A 22,208-nucleotide genomic window follows, 5' to 3' on the forward strand; every position below is an offset into this window, starting at 1 on the left:
AAATATCCCTCTCCTAATAAGAGTGACTACTGCTTCTTTACTAAGTACAGCTATTAGCCTCACTCTGCTTTCCTCGAAGATTTTTTTTTTTTTTTAATGTACACAATCACAGAACTGTCCTCACTTCAAGGCAAACCTGATCAAGAGAAATCCTCTGCTTTTTCAATGCCCTCTTACTGAGATGCCCTGTGGTTCACCCTGGTGTGCATTCTCCATGAAGTGATGGGGAATAAACTGAACTTTTAAAACCATAGTGTTCCTGGTGGTCTTTAGCTGGAGGGCATTGACAGGTATTATTGTTTTCACATATATGGAAAATGGTGCTCAGAGAGGTTTTAAACAACTCTACTAGTGACAGGATTAGAAGCCAGATCTTTCTCAAGTAGTTCAGGAGTATGAAAAAAATGTACATAGATAGATAGGTAGCCTTCACTTAGGTTACATAGAATACTTCTGTGACATTATGTAAGGCATATTCACCCTTTTTGTGCCCCATGTACCCTATCCCCAAACCTGAAAATGCTCCATTATAAGGTTATTCCTTTGGGTTAAGGAACTGACCATTGTACTAAGCTAACTTAACTATTGATTCCACTTTTATCCAAATTAACTTATCAAATCATTTCCTCTTTAGCGTTGAAGAGTCAGTGTAGTGAGTGAGTTGTGATTGGAAACGGTGGACTAGGGTATACCCCGAGCTTGGTGGGTTGGTCATAGAGGGAGGCCTTGAGGAGTCATCATAATCAGGAGCGCTGGGAAGCCAAGGTCTGGGCAACACAAAATATCTAAAAGACAGGGAGGGGGGAAAGCACTGGAGATAAAACTTAACAACTTTCCATTTTTCCCCCTAGGGTCCACTTTGCATATTTCTTTATAAATTAGGAGAGATCACTAGGCTGGGAGTTCAGAGACCTTAGTTGTAAACCTACCTATGTTACCATTTGATTCTTTTTGACAAGATACTGAACTGTCTGAACTACGTAAAAACAGTAGATTGGGTTCTCCAATCTACTGATCTCAAGGCTCCCTTAATGATCTATGGTTCTATGGAAGGATGATCTTTAAACCATTTCATGCTATTTCTAATTGTGTTCACATACCCTCATTTGTTGCTTCCCCAACATTTATTATGCAGCTAGCTGTGCTTAAATGTGTGCTAAATTATGGGGAAACAAAGACTGGTCTCCACCCTATAGCAGTAGATACACAAAATCCTATTTCTAAGCTTCCTAAGTATATTCATAACATAAACATACTTTGTAAAATTGCTGTTGACAGAGTAGAATGTCAAAAGTTTCCAACATATGTGGGTTTTTTTAGTTTAGTTTTTTGTGTGTGTGTGTGGTATGTGGGCCTGTCACTGTTGTGGCCTCTCCCGTTGCGGAGCACAGGCTCTGGATGCGCAGGCCCATTGGCCATGGCTCACGGGCCCAGCCGCTCTGCGGCATGTGGGATCTTCCTGGACCGGGGCATGAACCCGTGTCCCCTGCATCGGCAGGCGGACTCTCAACCACTGTGCCACCAGGGAAGCCCCAACATATGTGTTTACATCTATTCACCTGAGTTAAGTTTTAGAAAATATGTCTGAGTCCAGGGGCAACACTGATTACTTTCTTTCTAGATCTGAAAGCCCAGGATAACGCTCCCACCCATAGCTGTTCAACATATACAAATAACTGACCGTCTTAAGACAGTGTGGTTGCAAATGTGGTAGCACAAATATGAAAAAAAATCAGTAACTAGTTTGCAGACAGGAGTGCACTAGCCAGATTGTGTGAATGTTATGAATTCACAATGGCTAATAATTAGTGCATGTAAGTTTATCATAATGTCAGTGGGAAACACAGAACAAAATAGCACATCTCACAAGATGCTGCTTTCCTGAACTCTTGATGAAATACTTTCTCTCTTTATGCAGATACTTGAAATTTCCAGTTAGGAATTAAAACTAGGCAGAATATTTTTTCAGTGGGACTCTGGGATTTCTTCTTTGGAGATGTGTAACAAAGTGCTAGCCAGTTGGGTTAGGCTCCATGGTTATTTGCATATTTTTCTGATTTTGAAGTTATTATCTCTTTTCTACTGTAAAAAGATAATCAAGGAAAATATTTTATATATGATCTCTCTTTTTACATATGTCTCACTCTTCATACAACCTCAACCCAGCCAACATACACTTTTTTTCACTTTTTCCTAACTAACACCATAACTGTTTTGGCAAGGTCCTTATGGGTTACATGAATATCATTCAGGGTCAGAAACTGCTCCTCCATTAGCTGCGTTTCAAGTCTTCCATCACCAAATGCCATTTCCAAAAGAAAGTAAATATATTTTCAAATAACAGGACAGAAATGAGTTAATTCAAGAAAAATAGGTGAACTCTATCCACCGCTACTGGCCTGGAACAGGGAGGGGTATGACAGATCAGTGCTCTTCTCTCAAGCATTGCTATGTTTTCCTGTTATCCTTTGCTCCTACCTTCCACTTCACATGGCTGTTAGCCTCAGGCCAGGAAGGCAGTGAAGTGTAGAAACCACTAAGTAGAATCAACTAAACAGGAGCTGAAATGAGGCTGTTTGCAGAACCTATTTCCATGCATCTCTGCACCTGCATGGAGGTACTAGAACAGTGAGTGGGATATTATCACCTGGTCTAATTTCCCTTGACTGCAAGTGTGTAAGTCACAGACCCAAGACTTGATGGGACTGAAATACCAATCTCAAATTAATTTGAAGTAACTTTAAATACCCTTTATTTTGTACAGGTCATTAGTTAGACCCAAATGTAGACTTATTTTTCCTTTTGTTTTATTCTGAGAGTATGTGCGTATGCAAGTTGACAGACTGCAATGTCTTCAGAAAAGAATTAGCAAAATAATGAGGGTTCTAGAAACTTAAAGAAGACTATTATCTTCAAGTATTTCAAAAACTATCATATATGATAGAAGTCAATTTATTAAATATTTTCTCCAAAGGTAAGATTTGGCTTAATGAAAATAATTTGCTATAAGGCAAGAGTTGGTTCAAATTTTATTTTATAAGCTAGAATTTTCTAATATAAATTAAGCTGCCGGCCAAGGTGTTAAATTTTCTCTGTAGATGGTCAAACAGAAATTGAATGACCACTTGGAGAAGGAAATCAAAGAACTTCCTTGTGCTTACAAGTGGCAGTATTAGCTGTATTTTCCAACTCTGATTTCTCTTGATTTTTTCTTCTCTCCTTTTCTTTCAATTTTGGCACACATGGAAGTATTTCACACAAGGTGTCACATTGCAAATTTCTTGCTTAAAGCAATGAAAAGAGAAATTTCTTAAGGAAATGTCACTGATTTTGTGGGGATTTTATTGATAGTTATTGTGGCAAGTGGTGAAGGTGAATTCATGTATTATCAACACCTCTTTCCATTCAAGGTGAGAACATGGGTTTTAGGGAAAAATAAGGAGGGGTGATCAAGGAAAATATCCTTTTCCTGGGGCATACATGTCTACCCTCATTTTTTCTGCACTGTTTTTGATTCTTCCAATTTACATATGCATTTTAATGAATAACTTCAGCGCAAAGCTTGCCTAGTGTATTTAACCAATACCAAATAATACCAAGAGATGGAAATAGACAATGAAAATGTTTCTAAAGTTAAATGAATGGGTGACATCTCTCTTCTCCAAAAGACTTAAAGAAGAATGAACGCATTTCTTAGGTATTATCTGCACCATATTTTTTTTCTTTAAGAGACTCAAGCTACTTGTTTCTAGATGGCAATATTTTTCCTATATGTTTTCTCAAAATGTCACTGCCCTAATGTGATTGTTTCTTAAGATGCCTGTTCACAATTCAGTTTTTAAACAGGTAGACTGAATTTTAATTGTATTATGAGATTTTGCAAGTAAATTGGCTGAGTAATATTGAGTCAATCTGCCTTTTTCTAAGCACTCATTCCTAAATATGCCTTTTATTTTTCAAAGAAGGAGTACTATTTTGTTTCAAAAAACACATTCATTACCATTAACAGTCTTAGGCTGACCTGACTGTGTAGGGAGAATACTGATCAGGTAGAGGAAAGCGTACAATATGTGTGACTGTTACTGCAACAGCCAGCTGTGCCAGCATTTCTGATTTAATCTTTATTTTGACATTTTCCTCTGTCTTCCCTCAATTTCAGGAAACCTATGTACCTTACAGTGACTGCATTCCTATAAAGAATGAACAAAGGGGACAATATCTAGATGTAAAAAAAAAAAATCATTTGAAAATGAAAATCCACGTTTAAATAGATTTGTTCAGCAGTGCTTTTTTAGTTATATAAGGTCAGCAGACAAATCCAGCAGTGAAAAGCCAATAATATGTACTTTAGAGTATGATGTTTTGGCATTTCAGGACCTAATCTAAAGTACCAGTATAAAGGACTTTTTTTGGAAATGGAAAATTTAAGATAACCTGTCATGAAAGTCAAAGTGACATGTACCTATTCAGAAATGTAAAAGAATGGAGAGGCGATTAATATTCATTGAGCATCTACTATGTGCCAGACTCTTAGCAGCAACTATTTCATTTAGTTTTTAAAGTAACTCACTGAGGTACATTTTATTATTCCTATTTATTTGGTGGAAGAAAATGAAGCCCTGAAAAGTTAGAAAAGCTTGCCCAAGGTCACCTATCTGGTAAGTTAGATTTGTCTTTGACATCAAATACAAGACCTCCCAATTCTAAGGACTGCACAGGGACTGCAAAAGAGCATGGCTCTTGCCTGCAGAAGGCAGGTGTCATGTAGGCTTGGAAAAGAATTTCAGTTGCTGTCATTGCAGGGGTGTGTCTTAACCCCTGTTTGAGGAATGTGACTTTACATGTTCCCACTGACCACATGGGGCTATTATGAGATAAAAGTGAGAACAAAGATTGGAAGTCACTGTGAAGTTTTCTACTTGGTCCGAGTGCCATTGAACTCCAGGTAGTTATTCTGAGGAATCTGAAAGTGTCAAGGTCAACAGTGTAGGAAGACACAATCAGTTACATGATTTGGCGGGCAGTATGTATATCTTTGTGTGAATGAATAGGCGGGGGGTGAGTAGGATTTGTTGAGAATTAGCAAGAGCTGAAAATGCATAGGGTAAGACCAGCTCTGCACACCTGCTTCTTCACCTAACCAAATACTCACTCTGCAAACAGTCCGCGTTCAGGAGGTCCTGACACTTTTCGTGGCACTTCACTCCGCACTCTGAACACTTCATGCCTTGCCGGGCAATGCCCCACAGGAGCCCTTCACACTCGTAACAGTAGGTAGGTGTCGTAGCCGTCCAGACCTCAAAGTTGTGTGGGGTGGTGGAGGACATGGGGTAGATCAGTGCCTGCAAAGTCTTCTTGAAGACATGTATTTTCTGTGAAGATGAGACAAGTAACCAACACGAGCCACATCAGTGGATCTGGAGAATTTCATCATAAAACAAACCATTTTATCACTTTTTCCTGAAAATGCTATTTTGAGGGGACCCCTTGATTATTGATTTAAGTGAGGGCGGTCATCAAAATAAGTCTGCACACTTATTCTTCATTCAGTGTTCTAGGGCCCAATTCAGTTCTTTGAACACAAAGAACTCCCTAATCTTCATATTGGACTGGGCTGCCTGCTGTGTAAGCTTGTTTCATGGCAGCACAGAGCTCTTGTTACTTGATAATGACTATGTTCCTCTATCCTCTCAACTCCACAAGGGCAAGGATGATAAGCAATAGTGCTCACTGCTGGATCAATCCTCAGAGCCTCACCTAGTCTCTGGCTTGACACAGGTGTTCAGGAAACATCAATTCAAAAAAAAAAAAAAGGAATTTATATTACTATCCTTGGTCTAAATTGGTTCTTCTGGTTCTAGGTAAACTTACGAAGTAATGGAAAATATTCTCAATGCTGATTTTAATCCTCTAGAAACACTTCCACCCCTTTTATATTTTATGCAGGCCTCATCTCCATGATTCTATACCCTCTCTAACACTACACCCCTCCCCAGTCCCGAAGTACACTTCTTCTATAGATTTTTCCACAGGGAACTGCTTTCATCACTTATTCCTTAGGAAGGAGCTCATCAACTAATTGATAAGAAAGCCCGAGTAGTAGATGAAGGTTAAATGTGGCACTCTCCCATGGTGCTTTATATTTTAAAGGGAGATGCTTTTTAATAGCACATGGCAGCTGTTGGTAGAGTGAGCACTGAACGAGGAGCCAGGAGGCCTGAGTTCATGAGCACAGGCCCCATCATGTGACATATGAAATGGGCTTCAGAAGGCAGAAGCTCTCTTCCCTATTTCTCTAGTGCCTAAACAGTGCCTATCGTTGTCCTTGGGCATAGTAAAGGTACAACACATTTTGTGTGTGAAGTGAATGAATGTTTGTTACTTAAGAGTCTTGTGAGCTAGGAAGAGACTTAAACTCTCTAATCCTCACTTTCCTGTACTACTTATCTACCGTATTATGTTGAAGATCAAACTGTGAGATGGTAACAAATATAGTCCATAGACTTCAAACACTAAGAAAATACTAAGTATTAGTGTTGATAGTGGAGACTTGTTTGGATGTGTCTGTCCATTTGATTTTCATATCCCACTATGCAGGTGATGTCCTGGTAGAAAGATTAGCACTCTCTGAAGTTACAATTACAAATAACTTCCCACAACTACCTGATGCATAATGAATGTTTGTTTACATAAATCCTGTAGGAGTCTAGCTGATAAGCAATGTTAAAAGGAAGCACTTGTATTTTCCATTAATCATCCTTAAATCTCATTTCAGAATATCTTCCCACAGTGTTGAAATGGCTAACTTGTCATTATTTTTCAAATCCATAGTATGGTAACAGCATAGTTCCCTTTATTAATACATTCCCCTCATTAAGTATTTTCCCAGAATATGTTTGTTAATGGTGGAAGGAGGTTCCCTACCAGGGAGTTAAGCATTACTAAAAAATTTTTCTAGCTTTTGAACAGGAAGATCCAGCCTTGCTACTCCATGAGGGGCTGGTCAAAGCTCTTTATATTTCAAGTGAGTCTACAGAGCAACAGTATGTTCAAAATATGGGAATTTCTCAAGTAGAAGACCCCTGTGTTAGAGTTTGTATAGACAAAACAAGTGGATCCATCACTTTTCAATAAAGATAGTCTGAGCTAATAAAACTCTTGTCTTCATTCCCTAATAAAGATGCCTTGTCTTGAAAAGAACTGTTAAGAGTTCTTTTAGAATTAGAAGTATGTATTATGCATCTTTGCTTCCCATTTACTGCCTAGCAGAGTGATGTTCAATATCATCAAAGTGACTTGAATGATTCTTGGCATAACAGATTTACAATCAGCTCGCCATAGACAGTTTCATGTTCTAGCTAAGCTGAGGGGCTGGAGGACCATGTAATGTGTATATGTGGTGTGTGTGTGTGTGTGTGTGTGTGTGTGTGTGTGTGTGTGTAGTACAGAATTTTTGGTTGAGCCAAAAAAATAAGAATGGAGTTTAGGTATATTTGCAATTGCATAATTTGTTGTCTTAGTAGGGGAAAACAACAATTCTAACTCATTGGAACACTGGGTGGGAATAGAACAGTCTGCTACTGAACACAAGTGAGAAATACATATTAATTTAGAAAGCAGAGCTGGGCAAGGGGTTGATTTTGAACATGGATTTATCTGCATAATTTAAATTTGATGATGAACACACTTTAATTCCCTATGTCCATTTTCTTTTTTTTTTTTTTTTAGTGGTACGCGGGCCTCTCACTGTTGTGGCCTCTCCCGTTGTGGAGCACAGGCTCCGGATGCACAGGCTCAGAAGCCATGGCTCACGGGCCCAGCCACTCCGCAGCATGTGGGACCCGGACCGGGGCATGAACCCGTGTCTCCTGCATCGGCAGGAGGATTCTCAACCACTGCGCCACCAGGGAAGCCCTCCATTTTCATTTTATTGAATTCAAGTGACATATAGTCAGTGCTCTAAATCCTTAGGCGATAGTAGGAGTAATAAATATAAGGACCACTTGCTAAAAAATTAAATACGCTGAAGGAAAGCAAGTGAAAGACAGCTGAGAAGGTTTCAAAGAAATGTTTGGTTTGGTTTGGTTAAAGAGGGATGGTCCATTTCATGAAAAGAGGAAGTGAAGCTAATTTCAGAAAGAAGAAACATGGAAAATTTACTAGACAGTACACTGAAAATCAATTGAATGGGGCATTAGAATAAACCATAATGTTTGAAAGCTGTAGAAACTGGAGAAAAACACTTGATAATTCACTACAGGGTACATATCCCAGTCTCAAAAGAATGATAATGAGTTTTTTCATTCTTGATTTCTGGGGATATGGACACGTGTTTACCAAAGCTGAAAATTACTGTAAAATAAATGGCTAAAGAGAAATCAAGGAAACACTCCCATTTACCATTGCACCAAAAAGAATAAAATACATAGGAATAAACCTACCTAAGGAGACAAAAGACCTGTATGAAGAAAACTATAAGACACTGATGAAAGAAATTAAAGATGATACAAACAGATGAAGAGATATACCACATTCTTGGATTGGAAGAAACAACATTGTGAAAATGACTATACTACCCAAAGCAATCTACAGATTCAATGCAATCCTCATCAAACTACCAATGACATTTTTCACAGAACTAGAGCAAAACATTTCACAATTTGTGTGGAAACACAAAAGACCCCAAATAGCCAAAGCAATCCTGACAAAGAAAAACGGAGCTGGAGGAATCAGGTTCCTGGACTTCAGACTATAATACAAAGTTACAGTAATCAAGACATCATGGTACTGGCACAAAAACAGAAATATAGGTCAATGGAACAGGAGAGAAAGCCCAGAGATAAACTCACACACATATGGTCACCTTATTTTTGATAAAGGAGGCAAGAATATACAATGGAGAAAAGACAGCCTCTTCAATAAGTGGTGCTGGGAAAACTGGACAGCTACATGTAAAAGAATAGAATTAGAACACTCCCTAATACCATACACAAAAATCAACTCAAAACGGATTAAAGATCTAAATGTAAGGCCAGACACTATAAAACTTTAGAGGAAAACACAGGCAGAACACTCTATGACATAAATCACAGCAAGATCCTTTTTGACCAACCTCCTAGAGAAATGGAAATAAAAACAAACAAATGGGACTGAATGAAACTTAAAAGCTTTTTCACAGCAAAGGAAACCATAAACAAGATGAAAAGACAACCCTCAGAATGGGAGAAAATATTTGCAAATGAAGCAACTGACAAAGGATTAACCTCCAATATTTACAAGCAGCTCATGCAACTCAGTATCAAAAAACAAACAACCCATCCAAAAATGGGCAGAAGACCTAAACAGACATTTCTCCAAAGAAGACATACAGATTGCCAACAAACACATGAAAGGATGCTCAACATCACTAATCATTAGAGAAATGCAAATCAAAACTAAAATGAGGTATCGCCTCACACCAATCAGAATGGCAATCATCAAAAAATCTACAAACAATAAATGCTGGAGAGGGTGTGGAGAAAAGGGAAACTTCTTGCACTCTTGGTGGGAATGTAAATGGATACAGACACTATGGGGAACAGTATGGAGGTTCCTTACAGAGCTAAAAATAGAACTACCATATGACCCAGGAATCCCACTACTGGGCATATACCCTGAGAAAACCATAATTCAAAAAGATTCATGTACCACAATGTTCATTGCAGCTGTATTTACATTAGCCAGGACATGAAAGCAACCTAAGTGTCCATCGACAGATGAATGGATAAAGAAGATGTGACACATACATACAATGGAATACTACTGGGCCACAAAAAGAAACAAAATTGAGTTATTTGTAGTGAGGTGGATGGACCTCGAGTCTGTCATACAGAGTGAAGTAAATCAGAAAGAGGAAAACAAATACTGTACGCTAACACATATGTATGGAATCTAAGAAAAAAAAATGGTTCTGAAAAACCTAGGGGCAGGACAGGAATAAAGACACAGATGTAGAGAATGGACTTGAGGACATGGGGGGGGGAAGGGTAAGCTAGGACGAACTGAGAGAGTGGCATGGACTTATATATACTACCAGATGTAAAATAGAGAGCTAATGGGAAGCAGCTACATAGCATAGGGAGATCAGCTCCGTGCTTTTTGACCACATAGAGGAGTGGGATAGGGAGAGTGGGAGGGAGACGCAAGAGGGAGGAGATATGCAGGTATATGTATATGTATAGCTGATTCCATTTGTTATAAAGCAGAAACTAACACAGTACTGTAAAACAATTATACTCCAATAAAGATGTTAAATAAATAAATAAATAAATAAAATGGATTATGAAAACATTTCTTATTCCAACAAAGCCTAAGATGGAATGATGGTCACTTTAGAAACTGAGGAAATGAATGGCTAAGGAAAGGGTGAAAAATACATCTGATAAGAAGGGACTCATGTCTCAGGGGAATACTGCATACTGGGGGAAAGAGTGTATTTTTAGCAGCAAAATAAGACTGGATCAAACAAGATTATAAGGATATAGAGTGTGGAGTTTTTGTGGAATAAGGCAAAAGATAGGATATCGGGCACTGAATAAAAACAAAGCAGAAGAAAACAAGGGGAAACAGTAAAATTAGCCATGGAGGATGGGAAATGGAAGCCTGTAACTGACCTTTAAGAGTTGGATTAAAGGGAAGAGAAAATATATATACAAACATACTTTCATATATACACACATGTACTTAGAGTAGGTAGAAAGATAATAGGGTGTAGCTAATAGGATCCGAGCTGATGTGAAAGGATGGGAACTGGTTATGTTATCAAGAGAGGGTCTCTGGCCTAGGTAAACAAGGAACTAGACATATGGAGAAGGTGGTCTGAAGAACAAGCAGAGCTCAATTACTGGAATTAGGACTGAAGGACAGAGTGGATTCAGCAATTTGGGAGACTTCCTGCTAATCTATTTTAAGTGTTTCTAAACTTTTCAAATCTTCTACAACAAACATATATTATTTGCTAAAATGTATGTATGTTCTGATAATAATAAAATGTATGCTCACTGAAAAAGTAATTTATACTGGAAAAGTAATTTATAAACACAAACAAGCATTAAAATAAAAAATAATTTAATTTTTCAAAGTTAGGTATGGTTTGATGCATGTTCTTCCAGTAATTTTTCTATTTATGGCCACGATATCAGGCTTTTGCAATGAAGTAAAAAACAATAAACATTATTTTTATATTACTAGTGTGATTCCAGAAAGTAAGGCAATGTTTATTGTTTCAACACTGCTTTAATCGGTAGAAATGATTACTCTGCTGTCACTCAGGTAAGACTTAGTAGCCAAGTACAACCTTTGGGCTACAAAGAGGAGGATGCTCATATTTTAGACATAGATTTCGTTAAAAATTCCTGCTCTGAGAAACTGGAATTTAAAATGAGTTGCCCTAATGTATCACTTTCTGAACAATTAGGACAGGGAATGAATTGCCTTTTCTATTGATAACTACATGGGGAAATTAAAATGAGTCTGAGGAATAAAGCAATCAAGCCTCCTGCAGAGAACAATTACCAGTGTTTTTGGACCACCAAAATTCCAATCTACAAACTGTTAACACTCATAACAGGAACAAAGCTTGACTGTCTCCATTTGCCACATACCTTTTCTCCTTTTCCCTCTCCTATGTTAACCAGCAACTTAACTAATGAAGTTCTATTTTTCTCTGCATCCTGTGGGCTTCCCTCATAGAACTATGTAAACCATCTCTTTCCTATACTTGAAAACAATCACATTTAGATAATTCCAGGAAAAAAAGTATGCTTCTTGTTTTCAAGCATATTTCACATACTTGATGCATGATTTTATAAATCTACTTACTGTCCTCTAAGTATCATTTTGCTATTCCTGGACAAAAGCCTCATAAAGATTTGCAGAGCAAAGATTAGGTACAATGTGACCTTCTAAATTGGTTATAAGCATGAGGACAGAACAATGGTAGAAGTTCCTGAGTATAAAAACAGACATAATTTCATGACTGATTTACTCATTAGACTAATCATTACATAAGACTGACTGTGGAAGCTAAAATGACTTGGGTAAAATTTTTTTGTAGCAGAAAGTGCTAACAGAGACTAAAAGTTATGTGCCTATACATGGAAGACTGTAAGTAATTTGTTTTTACTTATATTGTTTTATAACAGGTAACAATTACTAGTGACCTAAGTAACTTATGAACTGAGTCCAAATAAAGAGGGTAGAACAGTGATAAAATAGGTGGTTCAATAATTTAAGGAGAGGACAATATAGTATATACACTCTGAAGTACAATATGGTTCCATGCCAATACATGACATGGAACTTGATCTGATAACAAATTAGGGTAAATTTGTCACGTACTATACAAGTATCACTTTTTCTCCAATTCAAACTTTCAATGAAAAAGCATATATACAGATAAAGAAGGTGTTATGAGATGAATAACTTATTAAATATAAGCGGCCAAAAATAATTTGAATTTCTCCACTGGGAGAAACTTTAGGCATATTTTAATCTGGAAAATCTAATTCTTACCAGTTGGAGCAGAGACTGAGTTCTTATAAATCTTCTGACAGAGGCCATGAAAGAACAGGAAGAAGGGTTAGGATATTATATAAAAGGAAGAGAGGGAAAGGGGTGACCCTCCCTCTTAAAGGGAACCCATTCTATCGTTCTCTTGTAAAACCAAGAAAGTCAATTGTGTAGCTATGGAAAGCTGTGTAGTGAAAGTAGACAATCATAAAAATAATAACCAATATTTACGCATCCAAAATGGTTGAAGTGCTGTTTATTTTTTATCTCATTTGATTCCCCTCCAAATCCTCTAGAAATATTAGTATATTCATTTTGTTTATTGGAAAAACTGATCTGGAAACCTGGCAAATGAAGTTGATGTAGTCCACTAGGTAAGTGTTGGAAAAAAACATTTTACTATGTAGAAGGGCTGCAAAGAAAGATTCCCCAGGCACCTCAATACATAAATAAATAAATGGGACTTAATGACAGATTTAAAAAAGCAGATTCTGTGGAAACCTAAGAGGTATGTTTGGGATCCAGTTAAACTCCATGGGCTTGGATCTTTGGGTTTTCAGACCAATTTCGGATAGGACATTTGGACTTGCCTTCTACCTAATGTGGACATTGAGAGTAGTAATCAGAGACTAAGTGTTTTCAGATCTTTATATATTTTTTCAGGACAGAATTATTGATGAACTTTAAATTTTGAAAAGTATTTTAATTAAACATTTAAAAATAACAGAACTAAGCTCAAATTTATTATAATAAATGTAAACTGAATCCACCCATAAAAAGACAAATTCTGAGATTGAATTTTAAAACTAAGCTACCTGTTTTTATGAGATATGCATAGAACACATTAAAATTTAAAGAAAGGGCTAGAAAAGGTTATATCAAGGAAGATATTAACCTAATTACTTCAGTGAGCTGTATTAATATCACATAGAATATGTTTAAGGAAAAAACATTCAAAAAATTAACAGGATTGCTACCAAAAGTTGAAAGAAACAATTTATCAGGGATATAGAGGTTCCAAAACTTATGTACTGAACAGAAAAAGCTCATATGGGATACCTACAGTGTTGATCATGTACTAAGCCATAAAGCAATCTTCAATTAAATACTAAAGACTGAAAATACAGTCCATGTCCTCTGAACACGATGCAGTAACAAAAATAAAGCCCTTATCTTTGGAAGATTAATGAATATACTTTCTAAATAACTGATGAGCCAAAATATTAATCACTGGACAATTTATGAAATAATTCTATCTCAACGACAATAAAAGCACTATATAGCAAAACTTGTATGATGCAGCTAAAGTGAGCTGAGAGGAAAATGAATAGTTTAAAATGTATTTGGTAGCAAAGACAAAAAGAAAATTAGGTTATACAAGTGTGGTAAAAATATAAACAAAAGCAACAAAATGATAGACACAAAATCTTTGAAGTTTAGAAGGAGGAAGAAAATGAGGAAGGAATACACAAGGGATGGAAATATCCTCTTTTTAAAGCTGAATGATGGATATAAGGTGGTTATACTGTTAGTTTCTCCCTTCATTTATGTTGTAGATATTATTTTGTGTGTATGCACTAGTTAATAGCAACATTAAAAATTAACAAACTACATATTCAACTTAATAAGTTATAAAAATAGCTTCAGGGAAAATATAAAAAGTAGAAGATGAATAAGAGCAGAAATAAATGAAATATAAAACAAAGAAACAAAATATGGAGTCAACAAAACAAATGCCAGAGAATCTCTTGCAGTACTGATTCTATAAAAGAGAAAAAAAAATACAAATAAATAATAAGATGAAAACAGCACAAGCTTTTATAAATGATATAATTATATGAACGATCTGATGGTATTAAATTTGCAAATTTAGAAAAAAGGATAGCTTTCTGGAAAAAATATAAATGATTAAAGTTGACTCAAGAACAAATGTTTAAATAACATGGATAGAATTGTTATACTATATACATTGATTCAGTAGTCATATAATCACCCTAAAAAATCAAAAACAAAACCAAAAAAATGTACAAGATGGTTTTAGAGGCAAGTTTTATCAGTCTTTCAAGGTTAGCAACACTTAATTTATGCAGGTCACCCCAGAGAAGTGGAAAAGGAAAGCTTCCCTACTTATTTTATAAAATTATTCTTGATGCCACAATTGTTCAAAGACATGGTAAACCATAGGCCATTTTACTAATGAATATAGGTGCAAAAATCTTACATAATTAGCAAACATGAGAAAATTGAGGCCAAGAAAATTTCAGTAACTTGCCCAAGTTCCCTCAGCTAGTAAATGGTGGACTTGGACCAACATTTTTCTCAAGCCAAGGACCATGATTTCCTTCTCTTGAAGAAGGAGAGAAGCAATACAAATAGCAATACTACTTGTAAACAAGAGATAACCTGTATATTTGGTGTCATTGCTGATGACTTCTCTGTCAGTACTCCCTGCAATCTGCCCCTCAGTTGCAAAGGTGACAGGGAGGCACTGGGCTTAGCAGGTACTCTGGATACTTCATCCTAAGTCCCTGTCCCACTGTCCTGACTGCCACTGCTGTGCCTGGCAAGACATTTAATTCTCTCTCTCATTGTGAGATAAGTATTATTACACTAATTTAACGATAAAATAAACAAGTCTCAGGGAGACAAAGTATATTGATAAGAAATGAGTTCTCAAAGGCAATAAGAGGTGGAGCTGAGATTCAAATTCAGGCCATATCACTTCAATACTTGTTCACGTGGTATGAAAGGATTCCTGTTCCTGAGTGGGAGGCCGGAAACTCTGGGTGAACTGAGCCTGCAACTTCCAGATTGAACCCCAGGCACCAGACAGGTGTTCTGACCTGCTTCCTCCTTCCACGTATCTTTCTAAGTCATGCTAGGAATAGGACCCAGGTCTGATATCCTGTTTATCCCCACACCTAGTTCTTTCCAGTCCATTTTCTTTGGCCTGAATCCTGTGATTAGAAGAAGGACCTCTATCCTCCTAGACAAGTCAACCCTTTATGAGAATTGACACTCCCTATAAGCCTGCCCTTAGGCCAGCCTCCTAAACATGGACATCAACCCAGATAGAACAAACAGTGTTCTAGAATTTCTTTTAGCCTTTGTGATTTGGATTCCTCACTCTACCTGAGTTTCTCATAACCATCATCTAAGCCTGTCTTAGTCTAAATACCTCTGCCTACGAAAAGCTTCCATTATGAACTATAGCAACAGCGGGTACAAAACACAGTGTCTCAGCTCCTCTCTCACTATAAGCATCAAGACAGCAGGGATTTTTAAATGAGTTGTTCTCTGCCTTATTTCCAAAATCTGAAACAATGCCTGAAATACAGAACACAGTCAATTAATATTTGTTGAAATAGTGAATGGATTTACTTTGATTGTGCTACTCTTGGGTCTAAACCTAGGAAACTATCACTGAGAAAGCAAGCACAAAGCTGAGCAATGTAGTGCCAGGCAGATTATTGCTGTGGTATATGGGCACTGGATTGTTATCCTGTCTGGTGTTATTAAACCAGATGGGAATATTTCAAAGCTGTAGTACTTAAGGGCTGATTAGACGGAGATTCCCAATCAGTCCCAGTAGCTCCTCGTGGTGACTGGGAATTGGTGATGGATGGGGCGCCTGGCGATACGTTGCCCACTGCCAACAGCGTGTCAGTGGAGGTGCTGCTGGCTGACCCACTGTCATCTTACATCAGACTTTATAGCCCTTTCCTTCCTTGGAAGAGATGACTGAGCTTTTTACCACACATCTCTTTAATTCAAATAGAAGGGCTACCATTTTCCACATGGCCAAGCCTTTCTTCTTCATGTAAAGGCAAATATTTCATGCTTCACATTGAGGGTGCCTGGGACTCACGAACTGGGAAGTGGAAAGTATTTGCTCCAGCATTTATGTTAGTTGCCCATGTAATGACTTAATGTGACAGCTTGTCAAGAGTGACATTTAATATGCCTGTTGTACAGAAGTCATATTTCATTTGCTTTTTGAGACATAGGCCCCAGGGGTACGGGCTCTATGAGTTTTAGAGGGAGCTGATGATGGACTCTTCATCCACTCAACGCCCACACAGAAATATCCTCTACATAGGTCTTCTGAAACTAAAGAAGCAAAATGATATGTTTAAGTAAAGGAACAGCAGATCAATAGCTAATTTAACTATGAAGTGAGGGTTTGGTCTCTGTCAGAGCCTCAGAAAATGTAGTAGCATTCCTCTAATTTCTGTTGCTTTCCTCTTCACTTTTCATAGGAATGAGTATTTGTGCGTTAAACCAAATAGCAAATTTTAAAATATAAGAAAGGAACAGTCTAGAAGTCTATCAATAAAAACCTTCCATCTTGATTATCTCCTTGATTATTTCCTCAAAAGCAAAAGACTGGATACTTTGAGAGTCAGCAAGCAATATGAGGCTTTCTCATATACCAGAGAATGTTTACTTTCTCTCGTATCCAAACTATAGTGAAAATATTACATGGCATCATAAGTCCAGTAGATAAGAATAAGCCCCTGGGAAAGCAGCCATATTTTAAAAATCCTATGGCACAATAAAAATGTTCTGAACTTGCTGTAGCACCCAGATATTCAAAGGACATGTACTATTGCTGATATAGTACTTAAGGGCTGATTGGGTTGGGGAAGGCGGCTGGCTGATAGACACCTAGGAAAGGTTGGCTTTGGGTGGAAGAAGACAATGACAGGAAGAAGAGAACGAAAAATATAAATATAAATAATGGTGTTTAAATGGCAAGTGTATAGAAATTTAAAACAAGTAATGATAGTGGCCACATTTTTATTCTCTAAGAATGACAGAGATATGGGAACATATGTATATGTATAACTGATTCACTTTGTTGTAAAGCATAAACTAACATATCATTGTAAAGCAATTATACTCCAATAAAGATGTTAAAAAAAAAAAAAGAATGACAAAGTCTCTAAAATTGGGGGAGGTAGAGTACATAGTTACAATAAAGGAGGGCACAGATAAATTGTCTTGGATAAAAGCCCCAGCAGAGGGACTTTCCTTGTGGTCCAGGAGTAAAGAATCCACCTTGCAATGCAGGGGACGCGGGTTCGATCCCTGCTCAGGGAACTAGGATCCCACATGCCACAGGGCAACTAAGCCCGCGTGCCACAGCTACAGAACCCACACGCTCTGGAGCCTGCGTGCCACAACTAGAGAAGAGAAAACCCGAAAACCACAACTAGAGAGAAGCCCGTGCACCACAACGAAAGATCCTGCGTGCCTCAACGAAGATCCCAAGCGCCACAACTAAGACCCGACGCAGCCATAAAAATTAATTAATTAATTAATTTTAAAAAAAGAAAAGCCCCAGCAGAGTGGCTGTGCAGGATGCAGTTACTATGGCACAACACCCACTGCTCACTGGAATCACCTGGAAGTTTAAACAACACAAAACAAGAAAAACCTCTTCTATCCAGGCTATACTTGAAGCCAATTAAATCAGAATCATGGGAGTGAGACTCAGACATAAGTATGTTTTAAAGCTCCCGCAGTTGATTCTAATGAACCAAATTAAAGAATCCCTGACGTACTTGTACCTTCTAATCATGCTGGTTCTTTCATTCAACAAGAATTGACAAAGCATCTATCTTATGTCAGATAGTGTACTAAGCAATAGGGATGAAAATATTTAACAAGAACAACAAACAAGGTATAGTGCTACCTTCATGGAGTCTAAAAGGAAAGGCTTATGCAAAATAATCAAACTGTAGTAACAAAAATAAGAATACCAGCTTGTATTTATTGTTTACTGTACCCTAGGCTGTGTAAGCGTGTTAAATATTCATCCACTCCCTTAATCTTCTGTATTATTACCACCTCACTATACACATGAAAGAAGTCAGGCTCAGAGAAGTTACATAACTTTCCAGACATAACAATGCTGATTTAGTGGCACAGATGGGACTCAGCCCAAGCAGTCTTCACTCTTAACCATGCTATACCATACTACACTATGGAGGTCATGATTAAATGCTAGAAAAGTCCAGTGGAAGAAACTAATAATTGAGCCAGAAGGGGAGGAGGGTGTTTGGGAAAGCCTCCAAAAGGAGGCAAAATGTGAACTATGTAAAAACTTGGCAGGATTTTTTAGGTGGACAGTAACAAGCAAACTGTGTTAGGATGAAATAGCATTTGTAAAGACGGGAAGGTGCATGCATATTTGAGCAGCACAGGATAATTTGTATGATCATGCAGCTGAGGCCCTGAGAAAGTTTGTTTAGGGTCAGACTTTCCCCATGTTCCCAATTACTCCTAGAACTTTGAAATGAACATAACAAACAAGCAGCCCAAGCAGAATGCTTTTCCCCAGACTATGGTCAATGCATAGTTAGTAACTGACTGCACCTACCAATTCGTCATTATTTAGAGATGTCCTAATCACCATAGCCAGGGAGAGTCCAGATTTCCGGGCAGCTAGGGTCTTAAAAAAAAAAAACAACAACACAGAATTATGAGGTGACTGCTGTACCTATTACGCAGCAGAAGGTGAAAATGTAGAAGTATAGACTATCACTATTCACACTTTAGTCAATAGGGACCTACCATTTTCAGTAGTCAGCCAGTTCATCCAGAATGTGGAATCATATCATAGGACATTAAAGCTGAAAAAGTCCCTTTAGATCATCAAACCTAGGCTCTACATTTTACAGATGATAAAACTGAGGCCCAGCAAGGCAGGCTTGCAGCCCAAGGTTTCTAGGCCAGCAAGAGGCTTCTAAGACATTGTTTTTCCCCAAGACGATCATAATCACATTCCTTCATAAAACATAACCATTGATACAGAGCCAGCTGATCTGTCTGATAGCCCTGAATCACAACTGGTGCTAGATGATTCTTGAGTTGTCCATAGTTCCCTGAAATACGCTTCCATATCTGGCCAGAATATTTTCTTCCAAGTGTCCATTTTATCAACTGAGAATCATCAGTAGACTTGTTTTCTTCACTCAATGTTGGTAACTTAGGTGATTTTAAATAAGAGTCACATCCCTTTAGTTTCCCCTGTAAAACAGAACCATTATGCTTCTCTCACCTGAAACATACACAATATAATATACTCGATGGTGCTATAGAGAACTCTGGAAATCAGGAGTTCTGTATGGGAATATTAAATCTTCTCTCCCATTAGGAACAAAGGGAAATCATAGTGGAATAATAGATCTGGTCAGAAATATGTCTCCTTGGAGCTACAAAGCCATTGTGCCCAGTTTGGTTCAGTACAGTCCTAAGTGAGCAGGTGACTCACTTCCTCACTTGTAAACTCCTACCATCTCCACTCCTACCATGTAAACTTATATAGGACTTACCTTTAAAGATGATCTTCCATCTCTGACAACTACTGTCCCTAAAATTATGTTTTTATTTTATTTTAGTCTGTATTTCTACCTGTTGTTTATGTAAATTGGTCTTTCAGAATTGAACTAGATGTTAAACTCTTCGAGAACCCAAACTTCTTATTCTAATATGTCTCTTTTTCTTTCCCCATCTGGCTCTCTTTGATCCCATGAATAAGAGCAGTGTACATTTGAGAAGATTGCCAAGTATTAATTAAATAAAATGAAAGTCACTTACCATGGCCTGAAGTGTCCAAGTGACAGAGAAAACAAAATATAAATAATTAGACATATGACAGGTGAGAAAAGAGTATAATAATGTTAAATAAGCCTAACAATTAAGAATAATGTCACACTATAATGGCAGGAATCTGAGCTAATTGTATAGACATATCATGCTTTCCAGCATAAGATTTTTCCAGGCAAGATTTTGTCTTTCCTAATTTAAAACTAAAGTGATGACCTTCAGATGAATGTTTTCATAGCAAAATTGAAAATTACTGGTATCAAGAAATTGTACACATTGTTGCTAAAAGGGAAACTTCAGTTTCTCTGAGGGAAAATATAATTTCATATAATAAACTATTAAGAATAAGCCTCCAGAAAAACATGAAAACATTGTGAATGACAGAAAACATTTCTTTTTCATGTTGATGGGCTATTTGTTTTTAGAATTTAATACAGACTATAATCAATTCTTTGCATCTCTAAGCAGTCCCCAGCATATTTCCTTATAGGAGAGTTTGTCATTCAGAGTTATGTTCAGGGCTAATAAAGGTTTTAATGACTTGGAAGCCATGGTTTTCTTTGGAGAGTGGAACAGCTTATTAATTTGGCTAGACTTGATCTTAATATATGAGAATAAGGAACTGATTAATATTATCTGCATGCTTCATAAAGCAAAAAGTTTACTGGGTTAAGATGAAAATTGTCAAATACAGCCTTCAGCTGCAAAGTAAACTTGTGGTCATCAAAGCCCCATTGCAGCAGCCCACTTTGCAGGCTGTGTGACTTCTTTCTGCTCAATCATAGGGCCATTTTAACTCAATTTGTAATTTCAACTAATAGCAAAAGCTGTCAAATGTTAGAGTTATTTCTTCCATCTAATAGATTTTAAAGAAATAATAAATATAACACTTGCTAGCATCCAGCTTCTTCTGTGTTTTCTATGAAATATTTACAGGCTAGGCATTTCATGAGAAGGACAATATGACATCTAATAAAGATAAAGACAACGTATGCAGTCAAAATGAATTAAACAGGAGTGACTCACCACATCTCGTACAATAGGCAGAGTTTTTTCCCTTCGGAGATCTGGCATACTATCAATACCATAAAGTCCCCACCCGGCTCTGAAAGAGGGGAAAAAGGAATGATTTTAATGGTTAACTGACTCTTTACAAGAAAAATTCCACTCTTTGTAGTAAAAAGGCTGTGAAAAAAGGTTAAAGGATTATCATGCTGGTTCAGACAGCAGCAAAGATCCAAGACTCAAGGACCTTGCCCAAAAAGGAGACTACCACACATAGTGATCACTTGCCTTCCTGGATCGTTCCATACTTTGAAACTTTATACATGGCCTGATTTGACACATTGTTTTACTGTACCACAGAGAGGACAATTGTGTATGGAACAATTGTATATGGAACTTTGCACCTCAAGGAAGAAACAGAACCAAACCAGTTTTGGTGAAACTTTGGTCTGTATGCAATGGTAAAAAAAAAAATTACTTTTATTGTAAAAATACTATCTTTTGTGTATACTGCATCTTCACAGATTGAACTCCAAAGTGGCATCTCAAGGATTTATAGACACATCTAAAATATTAGTGATTCTTCCAATACCAGAATTTCCACTTATCTGAATTATCTAAAGATAAATGCACAAGATTATAATAATTTGTTATACTAGGATGTTCACTGCAACTTTTTTTTGTAGTAACAACAAAAGCTAGGTAACCTAAATATTCAACAACAGTATACTGATTGAATGAATTATAGTATATTATACAATGGGAAGGATGTAATCATTAAAGTGAATAAGGTAAATATATATGTGTATATATTAAAAAACACTTATAGTATGTTCAGAAAGCAAGTTTGCATATTATGTTTCGTACGGTCCCACATTTGTATGTGCATTTATATATACACAGAAAATTTCTAGATATATATTCACCAAATTGGTAAACCGTAGTTACCTTTGTGGAGTGAGAGAAATTGGGTGATAGAAAAAGAGAAGACTCTCCCTATGTTATAAATCTGTTAATGTCCAATGTTTTTATAATAAGCA

The 22,208-nt window shown here is 37.1% G+C and overlaps 1 protein-coding gene across 1 annotated transcript in view; it reads right to left on the reverse strand.

Annotated features, from left to right (window-relative positions):
- The window catches only part of UNC13C (unc-13 homolog C), a 607,361-nt gene that overhangs the window by 386,460 nt on the left and 198,693 nt on the right, over positions 1 to 22,208 (reverse strand). Inside the window, exons 4-7 of the mRNA XM_059056161.2 lie at positions 21,190 to 21,268; positions 20,155 to 20,160; positions 18,935 to 19,006; positions 5,153 to 5,372 (exon numbers count right to left, since the gene is read on the reverse strand). Of these exons, the coding sequence (XP_058912144.1) occupies positions 5,153 to 5,372; positions 18,935 to 19,006; positions 20,155 to 20,160; positions 21,190 to 21,268 (377 nt within the window). The remainder of the gene's footprint in view (positions 1 to 5,152; positions 5,373 to 18,934; positions 19,007 to 20,154; positions 20,161 to 21,189; positions 21,269 to 22,208) is intronic.

Source organism: Kogia breviceps, chromosome 3 (genome assembly GCF_026419965.1).
Source record: "Kogia breviceps isolate mKogBre1 chromosome 3, mKogBre1 haplotype 1, whole genome shotgun sequence".
NCBI classification, from domain to species: Eukaryota; Metazoa; Chordata; class Mammalia; order Artiodactyla; family Physeteridae; genus Kogia; species Kogia breviceps.